Source organism: Hemitrygon akajei, unplaced genomic scaffold, assembly GCF_048418815.1.
Source record: "Hemitrygon akajei unplaced genomic scaffold, sHemAka1.3 Scf000105, whole genome shotgun sequence".
Taxonomy (NCBI): Eukaryota; Metazoa; Chordata; class Chondrichthyes; order Myliobatiformes; family Dasyatidae; genus Hemitrygon; species Hemitrygon akajei.
This window is the reverse complement of record NW_027331991.1, coordinates 711,777-731,965: the sequence shown is the minus strand read 5'-3', so window position 1 is coordinate 731,965 and position 20,189 is coordinate 711,777. Positions and strand designations below refer to the sequence as shown.

General features: G+C 44.6%; 1 protein-coding gene across 1 annotated transcript; it reads left to right on the top strand.

Annotated features, from left to right (window-relative positions):
- On the top strand, positions 1–2,829 carry LOC140723254 (uncharacterized). The gene has a single exon (XM_073037866.1). It carries the CDS (start codon positions 288–290, stop codon positions 1,641–1,643), a length of 1,356 nt encoding a protein of 451 aa, XP_072893967.1. The 5' UTR covers positions 1–287; the 3' UTR covers positions 1,644–2,829.
- The last annotated feature ends 17,360 nt before the right edge of the window (positions 2,830–20,189 follow it).

The following is a 20,189-nucleotide window of genomic DNA, read 5'->3' as shown; positions in this document are numbered from 1 at the left end:
GACTGTGGGGAGGGATTCACGTGGTCATTTGAACATCTAGCAAGCCCGTCATCTTACAGAGGAGAAAGGCCTTTCACCTGCTCAGACAGTGTGAACGGATTCACTCGGTTATCACAATTGAAGGTACATCAGCAAGTTCACACTGGGCAAGGCCATTCACCTGTTCTGTGTGTGAGAAAGGATTCTGTCAGGCATCCCACCTATGAAGACACCAGTCAGATCACAGTGGGCAGATGCTGGTCATCTGCTGAATTTCGGGGAAGGGATTCCCTTGGTCATCTGACCTAATGGCACACCAGCGTGTTCACACCAGGGGGCGGCCATTCACCTGCACAGTCTGTGGGAAGGGATTCACTGCATCATCCAACCTACTGGTACATCAGCGAGTTCACACTGGGGAGAGGCCATTCACCTGCTCAGTCTGTGGGAAGAGATTCACTCAGTCATCCCACCTACAGAGTCATCAGCAAGTTCACACTGGGGAGAGGCCGTTCACCTGCTCAGACTGTGGGAAGAGTTTCACTCGGTCATCCCGACTACTGGCACACCAGTCAGTTCATACTGGGGAGAAGCCATTCACCTGCTCAGTCTGTGGGAAGGGATTCACTCAGTCATCCCACCTACTGAGACATCAGCGAGTTCACACTGGGGAGAGGCCATTCACCTGCTCAGTCTGTAGGAAGGGATTCACTGAGTCATCCACCCTACAGAGTCACCAGCGAGTTCACACCGGGGAGAGGCCATTCACATGTTCAGTCTGTGGGAAGAGATTCACTCATTCATCCCACCTACAGAATCATCAGCGAGTTCACACTGGGGAGAGGCCATTCACCTGCTCAGTCTGTGGGAAGGGGTTCACTCAGTCATCTGACCTGCAGAGACATCAGAGAGTTCACACTGGGGAGAAGTTGTTCACCTGCTCAGAATGTGGGAAGGGATTCATACTGTCATCCTACCTACAGAGACATCAGCGATTTCACACTGGGGAGAAGCCATTCACCTGCTTAGTCTGTGGGAAGGGATTCACTGAGTCATCTACCCTACAGAGACATCAGAGAGTTCACACTGGGGAGAAGCCGTTCTCCTGCTCAGTCTGTGGGAAGAGATTCACTGATTCATCCCACCTACACAGTCATCAGCGAGTTCACACTGGGGAGAAGCCGTTCACCTGCTCAGTCTGTGGGAAGAGTTTCACTCGGTCATCCCAACTACTGGCACACCAGTCAGTTCATACTGGGGTGAAGCCATACACCTGCTCAGTCTGTGGGAAGGGATTCACTCAGTCATCCACCCTACTGGTACATCAGCGAGTTCACACTGGGGAGAAGCCGTTCACCTGCTCAGACTGTGGGAAGGGATTCACTCATTCATCCAGCCTACAGAGTCATCAGCGAGTTCACACTGGGGAGAAGCCATTCAACTGCTCAGTCTGTGGGAAGAGTTTCACTCAGTCATCCCACCTACAGAGACATCAGCGAGTTCACACTGGGGAGAAGCCATTCTCCTGCTCAGTCTGTGGGAAGAGATTCACTCGGTCATCCCACCTACAGAGACATCAGCGAGTTCACACTGGGGAAAATCCGTTCACCTTCTCAGTCTGTGGGAAGAGATTCACTGCATCATCCAAACTACTGGTACACTAACGAGTTCACACTGGGAAGAAGCCGTTCACCTGCTCAGTCTGCGGGTAGAGTTTCACTCGGTCATCCCAACTACTGGCACACCAGTCAGTTCATACTGGGGAGAAGCCATACACCTGCTCAGTCTTTGGGAAGGGATTCTCTGAATCAATAAACATTACTGAGTCATCAGCGAGTTCATACTGGGGAGAAGCCATTCACCTGCTCAGTCTGTGGGAAGAGTTTCACTCGGTCATCCCAACTACAGAATCATCAGCGAGTTCATACTGGGGAGCAGCCATTCACCTGCTCAGTCTGTGGGAAGGGATTCACTCAGTCATCCCACCTACAGAGACATCAGCGAGTTCACACTGGGGAGAAGCCGTTCACCTGCTTAGACTATGGGATAGGATTCACTCAGTCATCACAAATACTAGCACACCAGTCAGTTCACAGTGGGGACTGGCCGTTGTTATGAATCCCTGGGTTTCCTTTGCTGTGGACTGTCATTTTAAGAGAGAGAGACAGAGATTAGGATGCCGACTCAGTCTGACTTGCAGCTTGTTTACATCGCTCGCAGCTTGTTTAGTTTTAACTGAGGACACAGATACTCAGAGTCAGTTGGAGACGAAGGAGGAAAAACTGAAGGATCGAAACCAGGGAACTAGTGGCCAAGGGTCACTGTTTGGAACTTTCCTATGCCCACAATGGTGGGTTAATTATCGATTCATGTGCATTGAATGTGTGGTTGTCACATTGTTTGATCCATAGGAGTGGATCTGATTTGGGATATCCTGTGGAGACCAGTTATGTGTTAACCCTTGCCTGGCTGTAGTGTGGTAGTTCACTTGAAGACGATACCCCTTGTGACAAGTCACTTTCGTTGATAATCAGTATGTGGATTTGGAATGATGACGGATAAAGTCTACAGCGACTGTTCTTTCATTTTACAACCATGGAACCTGAGGAATTCTACATATTTGCCTTCTCTTGCCATTTACCCTGGATTACAAATATCTCTCTCTTATCACCTATTCTGTAGTTGAACTGAACTTTCATACTTTACCACCTCAAGACTCCAAGCCTTGTTTCCCCCGAGCTCAATAGTTTGGGAGTTATATTTACACACATTTACAAACTTTACACTGTTAACTTCTTTTTATCTTGTTTAAGTTGCAATGTTACAAGTAGATTCTAATAAAGACAGATTTAACATCAAAATCAGACTCCAGGTGTAGTCTATTGCTGCTGGCTTGTTTCTAAAGCATTATGGTTCGTAACAAATTTGGGGCCTGCGTCTGGGATATGAACAAATTTGGGGGCTATTGATCGATGAATTATCGATTTGATTGGGGAAATCCCTTTTGATTTATTTGTGTGTGGAAATCAGCAGCAATGGACATTTATAAATTTCTGGAAGCGCCAACCCCTAAGGCATTAGGAAAAGCCAAAAAGAATGAATTGCTGACTGTTGCTAATGGGCTGAATCTTAAGCAGGTAAGGGGGTGTGAAGGACCAGGGCAACCATAAAACTGGGAGAGGAGGTAAAGGTAAAACAATAGGGGTTTTATTATAAAATATAGGCATCCACCCCCTTTTTCAGAGACTGGGATCCCTGGTTCAACCGGTAATGATGTACATTTCAATGTGTTCACCTCTCAGTCCTCGATTCTCTAAATGAAATCACATTTGATCTTCCTTCATATGATGACCCAACCATTTCAGGGATCAGTCTATTGAAACTTCATTGCACACTCTATAACAAATACTCTCTAACCACTTTGTTAATCCTCTGTACATAAAATGTCCATCTTCCGCAGCCCCGTGTTGCCCCAACCAGTCACCTCCTACCCCTGTCATTGGCCCCACTTACAGGTCAACCATCTGCCGGTGTTTCCCCCCCAATGTGAATCCCTCTGCTCGCCACCATCGTGGGCTCAGACATTTCCACAGATTTCCACCGGGACAAACATCCTGTCCGCCCCCTCTCACACCATCTTTTTCCTTTCAATAAAATCCCTCCTCTCCCTCCCCAGGGAACTGGCATCAAACCGACGGGCCGAGCGGTCTCCTCCTACCTCTCGGTGACACATCAGACTCCGGCCGCAGAAGAAGCTTCACAAATGCCCCAACTTCCCTTGGAGGGAAATGGAAATAAATCAAAAAACGGACATTTACTCCGCTGTGATGTGGAGTTTGAGGCCTGAGCGGGAGGCGAACTCAGCGGGGGAAACGCCCTCTGGACTTGTCCACCTCTGCGACTGGTGGTAACAAGTGATTGACATCGCTTTGCACCAATGGGAATAGAGCAGCCCCTGAATCCTCTGTTGACAGCGGTGGGGGAGGGCTGGTCACGTGATTATTAACCCAGCTATTAAACTGATAAAGCCCGAGCTTACCAGCGCATGGATGACGTAAGACGCTGTGCACGTAAGGGCAGATCCCGGTGTGGGAAGCCCATCCGTGACGTCAGGCGTGATGGGGTCTGTGTGACGTCACCTGTGGGATGCACTCGCATTTAAATGCACCTTAATGTGCGTTTCTTATGATTTCAGAGGGACAACAACATTAATCACCGGTTTCGTAACTGAATCCAGTGTTGTGAGATGTAAAGTCCCCTGTTATGTGTCCGGCTGTGCCGTGTTGTTTGGGGGCTGTTGATCGATTAATTATCGTTTTGATTAGGCATATCCCTTTTGATTTATTTGTGTGTGGAAATCAGCAGCAGTGGATATTGATAAATTTCTGTGGGTTGGATGACTGAGTGAATCCCTTCCCACGTACTTCCTCATCCAGGTCATCCACTCTTGGTCTTCCTGGAATCATTCTTTGACACTTCTCCGGACCCACTCCAATACAAGCACATCCTTTGCTCAGATAATAAGTCGGAAGTACAGATCGGAATCTGCTCACCATACACCAACAGTGATCTGCCCAATGCGTTATAAAGCTATAGTATCGCATCCTTGCTCTTATATTGCTAACATTGCAGTTGTCATCCTTAATCAACTCAATCTGCAAGCAAACCTTTAGCGCCTCTTGCTCAAGGACTCCCAAGCACTTATGCACCTCTAATTTTTTCAAGTTTCTCCCATTTTTTTTTCTACACCCAATTACTTCTACCAAATGTACATGACTTGCATACACTGTATTTCAACTGCTACTTTGCTGGCATTCTCCAGATCTATCGAAGTCCTTCTGCAGACTCACGCTTTGCTCTAAACTACCTGTCCCGTACCTATCTTTGTATCAACTGCAATGTTCGTCACCAAGGTATCAATTCCATCATCCATATCATTCAGATTTAACATGAAACGATGCGGTCTCAATACTGACCCCTGCAGAACAGCATTAGTTACCGACAGCAAAACAGAATTGCCGACATTATTCTGACTCATTTTGCTCTTTGAGGAGGGAGGAAGGCAAAAGAAAGCAAATTATAGTCCAGTTAGCCTAGCCTCATAGTTTCTGCATAGGGAAATCTTGCCTGACAAGTCTGTTACAGATCTTCGAGGAAGTCATAAGCAGGATGGACAAACGAGAGGCGGCGGATATCATTTACTTGGATTTTCAGAAGGCATCTGATAAGGTGTCACACACGAAATTGCTTAACAGGATAAAGTCAGAAGTAATACTGGCATGGATAGAGGAATGGCTGACAGCCAAGAGGCAGCGAGTGGGAATAAAAGGGGCCTTTTCTGGTTGGCCAGCAGTGACTTCTGAGGAGGAATTCCTAGAATGCCTACAAGATGCATTTTTTTTAGAGCAGCTCGTGGTTGAGCCCACTTGGGGATCAGCTATTCTGGATTGGGTGTTGTAATGAACCGGAATTAATTAGGTCACTTGAGTTCAAGGAACCCTTCGGGACAAGTGATCTTAATATGATCAAATTCACCCCGACATTAGAGAAGGAGAAACTAAAGAAAGATATGGAATAAAGAGAATTAGAGAGGCATGGGAGAAAAAATTGTCAAAATTGATTTGAAAAGAACACGGGCAGGAATGAAAACAGAGCAACAATGGCTGGAATTTCTAGAAGCAATTCGGAAGTCACAGAGAGGAAGTGGTATTCTAAAGGTAAGGTGACAAAACCGTGGCTGATAAGAGAAACCAAAGACAACTTATAAAACAAAGAGAGGGCACAGAAGAAAAAATACTAGAAGTTGGAGGATTGGGAAGCTTTTAAAAGCAAACAGAATGCAACTAAAATCATTAAGAAGGAAAAGATGGAATACTTAGGTGAGTTAGCCAGTAATATTAAAGAGGATACTATTTTTTCTTCAGGCACATATAGTGTAAAAGAGAGACAGAAGCGAATATCAAACCACTGGAGAATGATGCTGGAGAGATAGTAATGGGGTGAGGGTGAAAGATGATGGCTGATGAACTGAATAAGTATCGTACATCACTCTTATCTGTAGAAGACACTGGCTGGAATATGGAAGCCCCAGATGTCAGTGGTCAGAATGTGTAAAGTTACGTTACTCGGGAGAAAGTAGAAGGAAAGGTGGGCCGTAATTTTTTTTTACTGGAAGGAGAAATCGATGTTCATGCCTTCAGGTTGGAGCTATGCAGTTGGAATATGATGTGTTTCTCTTTAACCCTGAGGATGTCAGGTGGAGCAACTCCAGCCATTGCTATTTTGCCATCATCCCTGCTAGTGTCCCCTTCAATCAACTTTAGTAATCTCCTCTCCCGTGCCTCCGTAGTTCCCCTCACCCTATTAATAATGATGCATCTTGTTGTACCTTTCCCCTCTCAAAGTGCAGGGTGAATTGTAACATGATCACAGCGTCAACATGGTTCCTTTACCATAAGCTCCCTAATCCAATTTGGTTCTTTGGACAACACCCAATCCAGAATCAACATTTCTCAATAGGGCACAATTACAAGCTATTCTAAAAGCATCTCATTAGTATTTTCCAAATGCCCTCTCTTGAGATCAAGTACCAATCTAATTTTCACAATCTACCTCCACCCATCCCACTCATGGACTACTCATCTCACTCTCATTGGTGGGTAGATGCGCAGGATCCTCACCAGGACTACCAGCCTCTGAGACAGCTACTTTTTCCAAGCAGTAAAGCTGATAAATATCTCTACCCTCTAACCCACCCTTCCACACCACCAGGCACCTCTAACATTTCCTGTCTGTCATCCTATGCAGGCATCCTATGCCGAGCGTCACTTTATGGACTAACAATCAGTCCGTGCACAGTATATAAGCTGTGGATATATGTTGTTACTATTATGTTTTTGTGCTGTATTGGAGCCGGAGTAATAATTATTTCGACATCATTTACACGTGTCTGCTGGAAATGGAATTAAACAACCCTGAATCTTGAAGAAACATTTCAGCAGGCTGCAGCGTCACATTTCTGTCTCTCAGCGTTATTGCGTCAGAGCGCCACCTGGTGACAATGGAGTCCACAAATCAGGGGGTCCTGTTATTGTGGTAAATCACCACCAAGTGGCAGTGTTGTCCACAAAAGGGAGAGGTTTACAGCGATAAGGAGGAGTGCAGGGGCTGCAAGTCGATGAAGTTCCAGACCTGCCCCTAACCACTCTCCTGACCACGAGTCAGAGTCCCAAACAGTCCTTCCATATGAGGCAACTTTTCAGCATCGTGACTGTTGGGGTTATCCATCGTTTCCAGTTTTGCTAGTGTGGCCTCCTCGACATTAGTGAGACCCGATGTCGTCTCTGCATTCTGCACTCTGTCCCGATGAGATTCTGCAGATGTTGGAGATGCAGAGTAACATATACAAAATGTTGGAGGAAGTCAGGAGGTCAGGTAGCTTCTATAGAGGGGGATAAAGCAAAACAGAGATTTCCTGCCGGGACCCTTCATCAGGACTGGAAATCGGGAGAGGCCGGAATAAGATGGTGCGGGAAGTGGAAAGAGTCCAAGCTGGTAGATGATAGGTGAAGCCAGATAAGAGTGAAGGTGAGTGGGTGGGGGAGGTGGGAGATGAAGTGAGACGCTGTGAGGTGGTTGGTGGAAAATGCAAAGGGCTGAAAAGGAGGAAACTGATAGGAGAGGAGAGCGGACAATGGGAAAGTAAAGGGGAACCAGAGGGAGACGATCCGCAGTGGAGAAGAGAGAAGTGAGGAGACAGAATGGAGGAGACTGGCGTGTGGGTTGATGAAATGAAAAGGTGGAGATAGAAGTTAAAGATATCGATGCTCATGCTACCCGAATGTAATTTGAGTTGTTGCTCCGCCAACCTGAGAGTGCACTCATCGTGTTAGTTAAACAATGAACCGGAAGGGGGAGTGGATTAATAATTTTCCCCTGGGATCCCTATTAAATCAATCCTCCCTCACCTTAAAACCGGTGCTCTCTGGTTGTTGATTCTACAAAAATGGGGGTGAAGAAAAATAAACAGAAATACATATACAACCTACAGCACAATACAGGCCCTTTAGCCCACAAAGTTGTGCTGAGCATGTCCCTACCTTATAAATTACTGGGGTTACCCATAGCCTTCTATTTTTCTAAGCTCCATGCACCTATCCAGGAGTCTCTTAAAAGACCCTATCGTTTCCCCCTGCACGAACACTGCCGGAGCCCATTCCATGCACTTATCACTCGCTGTGTAAAAACGTACCCCGACATCTCCTCTGTACCTATTTCCAAACACCTTAAAACTGTGCCCACTGTGGCAGCCATTTTACCCCTTGGAAAAAACCGCTGACTATCCACACGATCAATGCCTCTCGTTATCTTATACACCTCTATCAGATCACCTCTCATCCTCAGTCGCTACAAGGAGACAAGGCTGAGTTCTCTCAACTGTACACATTCCCCATTTCTGTACACTTATCGTTTGGAACACCTGCATAATGTCACCTCAATCTCCAGCACTTCAAGGTGTGAAATCCCTACCTGCCCGACCTCTCTCCAGAACTCAGTCCCTCGAGTATCGGCAGCATTCTCGTAAATCTTTTCTGCCCTTATTCTAGCTTAGCGTCCTCTTTCCTATAGCAGAACGACCAAAACTGAATACAATAATCCAGGCATGGATACCCGAGCAATACCCTAATCCTAATGCAACCTCACTGACCTCTTCTTCAGACCATGAGCCATGAGATATGAGACAGAGGCTGCACAGCCAATCGAGTCTGCTCCGCCATTCCTTCCTGTCCAATTGATTACCTCTCGCAACCCCATTCTCCTGCCTTCTCCCCATAATCTTTGAACATCCCTTTAAAATACACTCAATGACTTGGCGTCTACGCTTGGGTAGCTTTTAAAATCTAGAACAGGCAACTAAAAAAACAAGCTATATGAAGGGGAAAGGTGAAATATGAGAGCAAACTAGACAATTCAATAAACCATTATAAAAATGCGAAAGGGAGGCGAGAGTTGATATTGGACCACTGGGAAATGATGCTCATCTGGTAGAAATGGGGAAGAGATGGTAGATGAACTTGGTAGGTATTTTGCATCAGTCTTCTCCGTGGAAGACACTGGTAGTGTGCCAGAAAGAGTGTCATTGCTATTACAAACGGAAATGTGTTAGGCAAACTCAGTGGGTAAGTCTCCTGGACTAGATGGACTACATCCCGGAGTCTTGAGAGAGGTTGCTGAAGAGATAACAGGCGCAGTGGTCATGACTTCTCAAGAATCACTGGATCCTGGCATGGTCCCGGAGGACCAGAAGAATGCAAAAGTCATTTTACTCTTTGAGAAGGGTGGAAGGCAAAAGAAAGCAAATTATAGTCCAGTTAGCTTAACCTCATAGTTTCTGCATAGGGAAATCTTGCCTGACAAATGTGTGAGATTTCTTCGAGGAAGTCATAAGCAGGATGGACAAACGAGAGGCAGCGGATATCATTTACTTGGATTTTCAGAAGGCATCTGATAAGGTGTCACACATGAGACTGCTTAGCAGGATAGAAATCCGAAGTAATACTGGCATGGATAGAGGAATGGCTGACAGCCAAGAGGCAGCGAGTGGGAATAAAAGGAGCCTTTTCTGGTTGGCCAGCAGTGATTAGTGGTCTTCAGGGGTCAGTATTCGGTCCGCTACTTTTTACATTGTTTGTCAATGATTTGGATAATGGAACTGATGGCTTTGTGGCAAGGTTTGTGGATGATACAAAGATTGGTGGAGGCGTTGGTAATGTTGAGGAAGCAATGCGATTGCAGCAGGACACAGACAAATTTGAAGAACGGGCAAAAAATGGCTGATGTAATACAATATTTCGAAATGTACGATAATGCATTTTGGGAAAAGGAACAATGGTGAAACTGACTGGGAGAAACTTCAAAAACGGAAGTACAGAAGGAAATCTGAGTCTTCGGGCAAGACTCACAGAAGGTTAATTTACAGGTTGAGCCTGTGGTAAAGAAAGCAAATGCAATGCTGGCATTTACTTAAAGTGATGTAGAATATCTAAGCAAGGAGATAATACTGGTGTTTATAAGACACTACTTAAGCCGCACTTAGAATATTTGGGACCCATATCTCAGAAAAGGTGTGTTGTCGTTGGAAAGAGTCCAGAGGATGTTCAAGAACATGATTCCGGGAATGAAGCGGTTAAGGCATGAGGAGCGTTTCCAGCCTTGGGCCTGTACTCCTGCACTGACATATGTTTAATAAATGTGGGTCGGGGGTGTTACATCTCACGGAAAACCAACGAATGTGGAAAGGTCTGGATAGGGTGGATGAGGAAAGGACTTTTCGTATGGTGGGGGTAGCCATAATGGAGCGCACAACCTGAAAACTGAGGAGCGACCTTTTAGAGTAGTTAAAGAGGATTTTATTTAGTCAGAGAGCAGTGAATCTGTGGAATTCTCTGACACAGACGGCGGTGGGGGACAAGTCTGTGGGTACATTTAAGGCAGAAGCTAATAGTTTGCTGATCAGTCAGGGCATTACAGGATATGCCGAGGAGGCAGGTGCGTGGGGCTGAGTGAGAACTGGGATCAGCCATGATAGAATGGTGGAGCAGGCTTGATGGGGCTGAATGGCCTAATTCTTCTCCTATGTCAGATAGTCTTATACTGCGAGAGTCTGACACAGTGAAGACTGACACAAAATACTTATTACATTCGGCCGCTATTTCTTTGCTCTATTACTCACTGCTCTATCATCTTCCAGCGGTACAATATTAACTCTTGACTCTCTTTTACTCTTTATATATCTGAGCAACTTTTGATACTTGATATTATTGGCTCACTTACCTTAATTTATCATCTTGTCTCTCCTGTGTGTGTTTTTTGTTGTCTCCTGTTAATTATCTAAAAGCTTTCCAATCCTCTCACTTCCCACAGTTTTCTTGCTATATTACGTGACCCCGCTTTTGGTTTTATCCAAAACAGGAGAAAATCTGAGGATGCTAGGAATCCAAGCAACACAAACACAAAATGCTGGCGGAACCTAGGAGGCCAGGCAGCATATATGGGAAATAGTAAACAGTCGACGTTTCGGGCCGAGACCCTTCATCAGGACGGGGGGGCGGGGGGGAAGATGAGACGTCAGAGGAAGAAGTGTGGAAGTGAAGGGGTGGACGAAGTGGTCGGTGACAGGTGAAACCGCGAGAGGGGGAGTAGTGAAGTGTGAGGATGAGAGGGGTGAAAGAAGTGTGAGGGTGAAGGGGTGGAAGAAGTGGTCGGTGATAGGTAAAACTGCGAGAGGGGGAGTAGTGAAGGAAAAAACTTATTAGGATTTTATTTCCTTAACGATTCTTGAAAAAATCAATTGCTAATGCCTCCACATCTCCTCAGTCACCTCTTTCAGATTTCTGGGGTGTACACCATCTGGTCCAGGTGACCTATTTACCTTCAGACCCTCTCTGTTTCCGAAGAATCTTCTCTCGTGTAATGTAACTTTACACATTCTGAGCACTAACATCTGGGACTTCCATATTCCTGCTGGTGCCTTCGAGAGATAAGATTGACGTACAATACTTACTCAGTTCTTCTGCCATCACTTTGCACCACAACCCCATTATTACCTGTTCAGCATCATCTTTCAGTCCACCCCTTTTTCAGAGACTGGGATCCCTGGTTCAACCAGTAAGGATGTTGTGCATTTCAATGTGTTCTCCTCTCACTCCTCGATTCTCTAAATGAAAGGGTTATCATATTTGATCTTTCTTCATATGATGACCCCACCACTCCAGGGATCAGTCTGATGAATCTTCATTGCACTCTCTCTAACAAATACTCACTAACCTCTTTGCTAATCTTCTAAGGAGTTAATTTCCATCTTCTGCAGTCCCGTGTTGTCCCGACCACTTCCGCCTCTCTTTTGCACTATATGTAGCTGAAGAAAAATTTGGTATCCTCTTTAATATTACTAGCTAGCACACCGATGTATTACATCTTTTCTTTCTTAATTATTTTAGTTACATTCTGTTTGTTTTTAAAAGCTTTCCAATCCTCTAACTTCCTAGTAATTTTTGCTCTATGCCCTCTCCTTGGGTTTTACGTTTTCTTTGGTTTCTCTTATCAGCCACGGTTTTGTCACCTTCCCTTTGGAATACTACTTCCTCGTTGTGATGTATATATCCTGTGCCTTCCGAATTGCTTCCAGAAATTCCAGCCATTGCTGCTCTGTTTTCATCCCTGCCCGTGTTCTTTTCAAATCAATTTTGACCAATTTTTCTCTCATGCCTCTCTAATTATTCTGCATCAGACTTTTGCTTCTCCTTCTCTAATGTCAGGGTGAATTTAATCGTATTAAGATCTCTTGTCCCTAAGGGTTCTTTGAAATTAAGTGACCTAATTGATTCCGGTTCGTTACATCACCCAATCCAGAATAGCTGATCCGCAAGTGGTCTCAATCATGAGCTGCTCTAAAAATGCATCTTGTAGGCATTCTAGGAATTCCTCCTCTTGAGACCAACACCATCCTGATTTTCCTAATCACTTGCATGACAATCCCCCATGACTATTGTAACATTGCCCTGTTGGCACGCATTTTCTATCTCTCATTGTAATTTGTGGACCACATACTTACTACTGTTTGGAAATCTCTATACAATTCCCATCAAGGAGTTTTTTTTTACATTTGCTATTCCTTCATTCTACCCACTGATTCTACACGTTCAGACCCTATGCCGCCTCTTTCTAATTATTTTATTTAATATTTTACCAACAGAGCCACAAACCCCACTACCAGCTTGTTCTCTCAAGAAATATATAAGTATCTGGGAAGCAAGAGGGCCTGCAGATGCTGGAAATCTAGAGAACTACACACAAAGTGCTGAAGGAGCTCAGCATGTCAGGCAGCATCTATGGATGGGAATCAACATTTCGGGCCAAGATCCTTCCTCGGGACTCTTTTTATTGTAATTTATTTTTTTAATGATGTTCATCATCAACAAACATTTCCATAAGATGTATTTCAGGTACTTTACATATATATTTGCCACGAATCTCCACATAATATTCATCTGAGGTATACACTTATAGAAAAGAGAGGAAAGAAAGAACAAGCGAAAGGAGAAAACTATGTACAAGTAGGCAGTGATCCTTTTTACAATACTTTCATTCATTTGTGAGAATAAAATCAGGTCTATGAGGTGTTATGTAGTTAAACCATTTTTTCCAGTATGAATCAAATTGTTCCAACTTATGACTAACAGATGCTGTTATCTTCTCCATTTTGTAAATGTCCATTATAACTTCCATTCATGCGTTTAAGGTGGGGCTGTCCTGTGATAACAATTTCTTGGTAAAAAAAATCTTTTTACCAGCAACCAGCAGAAAATTCATTAAATATTTATCTCTTTGTTAGCATTCTTGAGGTGTATACCCAAAATATATGGTCTTACTTTCTATGGGGACGTCACATTCAAAATGTCTTTCAGGGCAGTGTGTATCCCACTCCTATAGTCTTTGACAACAGGGCAATCCCAGAACATATGATAATGGTTTGCATTTTCATTTCCACAATTACTCCAGCAAACAGGAAGTTAACTATCATAATGGGATTTCTGAGAGGGTGTAATAAAATATCTTATCAAGGTTTTCCATCCAAACTCCGTCCATTTCTGTGAACTGGTACACCTCAATTGATAACTCCATAATATTGTCCATTCTTCCTCAGATATAAATATTCCTCATTCCTTGTCCCATTTTGTTTTAATGTACACGCTCGAAATTACTCTACTACCATTATCTGAATTATACTTTTCTTTTTTCTAAATAGCTCTATCAAACATGAATTTGCCTTGGTTCCATTTTTAACCCTCTTATTAACATAAGGTGGAGTGGCGGAGCAGACTCACCTATTTCTGCTCCTTTGTCTTGTGATCTTGTAATATTGCCCTTTTGGTACGCATTTTCTATCTCCCATTATAATTTGTGGACCACATACTTACTACTGTTTGGAGGTCTCTATACAATTCCCATCAGGGGGTTTGTTTTTACATTTACTATCCCTTCATTCTACCCGCAGATTCTACCAACAAACAAACAAAGCAGTAAGTGCAGAAAATGCCAAGAGAAACCAAAGACAATCGAAGACGTTCCAGGCTCCTGCAGCAGTTTAATTCAATCTGATTACTTACAAAAGTACAATCAAGTGGCAAATATCATTTACCAAAATCTTTAAAATACAAACTCATGAATGCCCTCTATCACTTCTTAAAGGCTCCATAAATTCAAGCCTGATCCGGTTTTAGAGTCAAAATATTACAAATTATATGATTATCAATACAATGTTTCAGATAGGACAATCCATAATAACCATCCGGATATAATACTACAAGATAAACAATCAGGAACAACAACCTTAATAGATAAAACCAATCCCAACACACACATGTTCCACAACCAGTGGAGCACCTCACCACAGTTATTGTTTCTCTCATCAGTCAGACAAACAAAAGATTTTCTCTGTCAATCAGCTTCCAAATGTTGCTACTCTGTCATTCGTTGCCACGCCCCGCTGCTGATTCCCTTCTCATCATCATACGTTCATAATCCAGAGCCCCAAACTCTGCCCTGTGCAGACACCCCTCGGGTTTCTGACCCTGCTTCGTTGAACATCCAACAGATGGTTTTCCATTCTGCTTTCAGTCTTTAAAGGACAGGGGTGTTTTCAACAACTTTTAGAAGCAGGGAAAATGACACATAATGTGGAAATCAGTCGTGAATAAGGAGGTTAACTACCAAAGTCATTCTTCTTCAGTCCAGAGATGAGAGGGGTGAAGAACATCTCAGACAGAACTGCAGTCAGCTCGTCTTCTTCAGTCAGCAGGGAATTCAAGGGAAGCCTCTTCACCCACAGAGTGGTGACTGGAACCCATCCCACAGGGAGAGAGAGAGAGTGGAACAACAGGGGAGGATTTAAAGGACTGTCCTGGAACAGAATCACTGGCAGGATCCAGCTAGCCTGAGTTGACTCCCTACTCTGCACTAGGCGTGTTATAAATTCACTAAGTACCAGAGACAGAGTTTAAAATATAACTAATTTATTTGTCTCAGATCCAGAATATTAAACTCCACTTGTCACAAGGTTAGATTACTGAGTGAATTCCTACCCACATTCACAACGGATGAACGGCCTCTCCCCAGTGGAAACTCAATGATGCACATTTGGTGGAGATGGCTGAGAGAATCTCTCCCGAAAGTCTGAGCAGATGATCGGCCTCTACCCAGTGTGAACTCGCTGGTGTCTCAGTAGATTAGATGACCGCGCGAATCCCTTCCCACAGTCTGAGCAGGTGAACGGCCGTTCCCCACTGTGAACTCGCTGGTGTCTGTGTAGGTTAGATGACTGAGTGAATGTCTTCCCACAGACTGAGCAGCTGAATGGCCTTTCCCCGGAGTGAACTGACTGGTGTGTCTGTAGGTGAGATGCGAAAGTGAATCCTTTCCCGCAGACTGAGCAGGTGAACGGCCTCTCCCCAGTGTGAACTCGCTGGTGTCTTTGTAGGTCGAATGGCCGCGTGAATCCCTTCTCACAGACTGAGCAGGTGAACGGCCTCTCCCCAGTGTGAACTTGTTGGTGCTTCTGTAGGTCGTATGATCGATTGAATCCCTTCCCACAGTCGGAGCAGGAGAATCGCCTCTCCCCAGAGTGAACTACCCGGTGTCTCCTCAGGTAGGATGAATGAGTGAATCCCTTCCCACAGTCTGAGCAGGTGAATGGCCCCTCTCCAGTGTGAACTCGCTGATGTGCCATTACTTCAGATGACCTTCCCCACAAATTCAGCAGGTGACCGGCCTCTCCTTAGTGTAAACCGACTGGTGTGTCCGTAATTGGGATGACCGAGTGAATCCTTTCCCACAGTCTGAGCAGATGAACGGCCGCTTCCCGGTGTAAAATGACGGGTATGCCAGTAGGTCAAATGACCGAGCGAGTCCCTTCCCAGTCGAAACAGGTAGGATCGGGAAATGAGCAGGAAGGATGATTTTACGAATACCCCGTTCCACTTTTTAAATATCTGGGCAGACACAGCGAGACTGGCGTGTTGTGTTCGAGATTCCCGTAGACAAATTTCTTGTCGTGTTTAACCTGAAAAAAAAGCAAAATTAATCAGTGGGTGAAGGACAACATTTAAGATGAGATCACTTTGGTCGCCGAGGTGTGATCTGACATCACACTGTTACAGTGAAGGTCAACCCAAGTTGGAGAGAGAAATGACCTTCTAACTGGGCACAGTGCTGGGAAATGGAATGTCCATGAAATTCTCTGATGCTCCTCCTGCCTCTATAAGAATCTGTGCCGGTGAGTTATCAGGCGTAAGATTTTTACACAGAGAGTGGTCCGTGTGTGGAATGGGTTTCCGGCGACGGTGGTGGAGGCGGATACAATTGGGTCTTTAAGAGGATCCTGGGCAGGTATATGGAGCTCAGAAAATTAGAGGACTATGGCTACCCCTGGGTAATTTCTCAGGTAATAACATGTTCGGCACAGCTTTGTGGGCCGAAGGGCCTGTATTGTGCTGTTGGATTTTTTTCCATGTTTCTGCTGTCTCCAAACTGTGACTTGGCTCAGTCTGGCTCTCGAATTGGTATTATTCCCTGTTTCCACTGAGCTGCATTGGTGCCTGGCCCCAGGGCAACTGAAACAATCTCACACAAGTAACCTATGTTGACTTTCTTTCATGTACTGTCAATTTAAAGTGCCACATTTTTAAAGCCATGTAAATATATCCTGCTGAGATGAATAGTTGTTCCACACAGCTGTTCAAAGGATTTAGAATGAATATTAGTATTATTTCAGGTTCTTGTAACAGTCATAGAAAGTACAAGATGGAAACAGGCTCGTTGGCCATCTGCCCACTCCCATATCGCTACCATCCAGGTACCTGTACAAACCTCCAACATGCCGAAATCGATCTCCCATGCACAACTTGAGCTGGCTGCTCATTCCACACTCGCACGATGACATGATGACGTTTCGCCTCATGTTGACCTTAATGTTTCACCTTTCACTCCTAACCCATGACGTTTGGTTGTGGTCCCACCCAATCTTAGTAGCAAAAGTCAGCTTGAATTTACTCTATCTATGCCCTCATAATTTTGGTACACTTTCATCAAATCTCCCCTCAGTCTTCTGCGTTCCAAGGAATAAAGTCCAGTTCAAACTCTCCTTATAACCCAAGACCTCCTGACCTGGCAACATCCTTGTGAATTTTCTCGGAACTCTTTCAACTTTTTTAAAATCTTTCCTGGGGATGGTGACCAAAGCTACACACAATACTCCAAATAAGGCCTCATCGTTGTCTTGTACAACGTCAACATCACATCCATCTCCTGTACTCAGTACTTCGGTTTATGAAGGCCTATGTGCCAAATTCTTTCTTTTTGTCCCTATCCAACTGTGACACATCTTTCAGTGAATTATAGACCTATTGTCCCATCCCTTTCTTCAACAACACTCCTCAGTGCCCTATCAGTCACTGTGTAAGACCTATCCTGGTAGATCCTACCAAAGTGTAATACCTCGAAATTGGCTGCATTAAATTCCATTTTCCATTTTTCACACCATTTCTCCACCTGGTCTGGTTCGCACTGCAAGCCATGATAATCTTCTATCAGTCTGCTAAACCCCCAGTCTTGTTTTCATCCACAAATTAGCTGATACGGCGATCCATGTTATTACCCGGATTACTGATATAGATGACAAACAACAACAGATCCAGCACTGATCCCTGTGGCTCACCACTAGTCACATGCCCCCAGTCAGAGAGGCAATCATCTGCTAGCACATTCTGAATTCTGCCAGAGACAGTGTCTCATCCAATTTACTGTCTCATCTTGAATGCTGAGTGACTGAATCTTCTTGACCAACCTCCCATATGAGACTTCGTCAATTGCCTTGCTAAAGTTCATGTAGACAATATCCACTGCCTTGCCTTCACCCACTTTCCTGATAACTTCCTCAAGAAACTAGAGAGAAGATTGGTTAGACATGACCTACCATGCACAAACCCATGCCATCTATCCACGTAGATCCAAATACTTATATATTCTGTTTCTGCACAAATGTTCCAATAAGTTTCCCACTACTGATGTCAATTTCCTCGTTTATTTTTAGAACCTTTCTTGAACAGAGGAACAACATTGGCTGTCCTCCAATCCTCCAGTACCTCACCTGTCACTAAGGATGATTTAGATATCTGTGCTTAGGCCTCGACAATTTCTGCACTTATCTTATGCAGGGTCCTGGGGAACAACTTGCCAGGCCCTGGGGATTGATCCACGCTAATTTTCCTTGAGACAGAAAACACCTCCACCTCTGTAATCTGTACAGGGCCCCTGAAGTTGATGCTGCCTTGCCTCACTTCTATAGACTCTGTGTCCATCTCCTGTGTAAATACAGATGCAAAACTACTATTTAAAACCATCCCCATCCATTTTGTCTCCCGTATAGATTACCATTCTGATTGTCCAGAGTAGGCATGTTTCTGTTCTGATCTTCTCCATGTTTCTGTGACAGAGAAGCTGGTCAGACTTGACTGGAAGGGGAATCTGGTAGGAGTGACGACAGAGCAGCAATGGCTGGAGTTTCTGGGAGCAACGTAGGAGGTGCGTGGTAGATACATCCCAAAGAAGTGGAAGCATTGGAAAGGCAGGAGGACACAACTGTGGTTGAAATGAGAAACCAAAGCCAGCATAAAAGCCAAAGAAAGGGCAAACAAACGAGCAAAACCCGTTGGGAAGCTTTTAGAAACCAACAGAAGACCACTAAAAAATGTCAACTGAGCTCACGGCGTGGAATGATGTAGTCATGTTGTCATGATGCAATGATGTAGTCATTAATGACTCTTGGCTGCACCCAACAGTCTGAGGCATTTAGAGGAACAAAATATCCGGGGCCTCAATATTTCTTGAAAACCAAGGTAACCTGCACCAGTTCCCTTTCAACTTTTATTTAGGCAAGCATATACAAACTAGACATCCTCAATATTTCACTTCTGAAGGCCTCCCACTTACCAAGTACTCCTTTGCCAAAAATCATTCTGTCCCAATCCACACTTGTCAAATCCTTAAAATTGAGCTTTCTGCAATTTGGAATCTTAAGAGAGGTCCAGGCCTCTGTCTTTCCGTATTTACTTGGAATCTCATGGCATTATGATCACTAGACACAAAGTGTCCCCATACACTAATATATGTCTCTCGTCCTGGATCATTTCCTAACCTCTACGTCGAGAACTCTACGTACTGATTAAGGGAACATTTGACGCCTCTACCCCATCTAGTCCTTTTACAGTACGGGAGTTCCAGTCAATATATGGAAAGTTAAATTCACTTACTAAATGAAAAATTGTTTCTTGGCATAGTCTGCGATCTCTCTATAAATAGGTTCCTCTAAATCCCTCAGACTGTTGGGTGAAACCAAATTCCAGTAATGGCTACAATATCATAATTCCATGTCCTGACGTCTGAACAACATCTGTCTTTTGTCAACAAAAACAACCTCTCCCTCATTGTCACAAAACTAAGGAGCCGATTGTGAACTACAGGCGGAATGGAGACAGGCTGACCCCCTTTGACATCAGTGGATCTGGGGTTGAGAGGGTGAACAGCTTTATCAGTACTCCATCAGTACTGGAAAGGAAGGGGGAAGGGCCAGATGTTTGATTGATTAGGGAGAAGTGGGTTGTGGTTCTGTGGGACTTGGTTCTGTGTGTCAGCTGCTCCCTATCCGCGCAAACTCCAATTTACCCAACAACTCACTCTCGTTTGGGTATGATCAAAGTCGCTTTCATATTTCACTCAACCCTTTGCCCTGCGGGGAAACAGATAAAACTTATAACCTGATATAGGAGACACCACTTACCTCTGATGCTGTAACCGGATGGCGTTCGGTGTGGTCCCGGGTAACCTCACCCTGACTTCCCGGGTGGGCGGCAGTGGATCTGGACCAGGGTGCTTAACCTGCGCGGAGAGTTCAGTCTGAGATGAGGCAGAAATTGACACTTTTCGGCACCAATGGAGCTAAATAACTCGTACGTCTCCTGACGACGGTTGTCTGGCATATGACGGGCACACAAGGTTCCCCAAATCGTCTCACCGTGAGCCCCTCACCTTAATTATAAATTAAGTTATTTAAATTCCAGCTTTGTGTGTTGATTATTTATCAGCAGGTAAATAAT

Excerpts from the sequence above, each read along its gene's own strand:
- LOC140723254 (XM_073037866.1), top strand. The coding sequence starts at position 288 with ATGGCACACCAGCGTGTTCACACCAGGGGGCGGCCATTCACCTGCACA.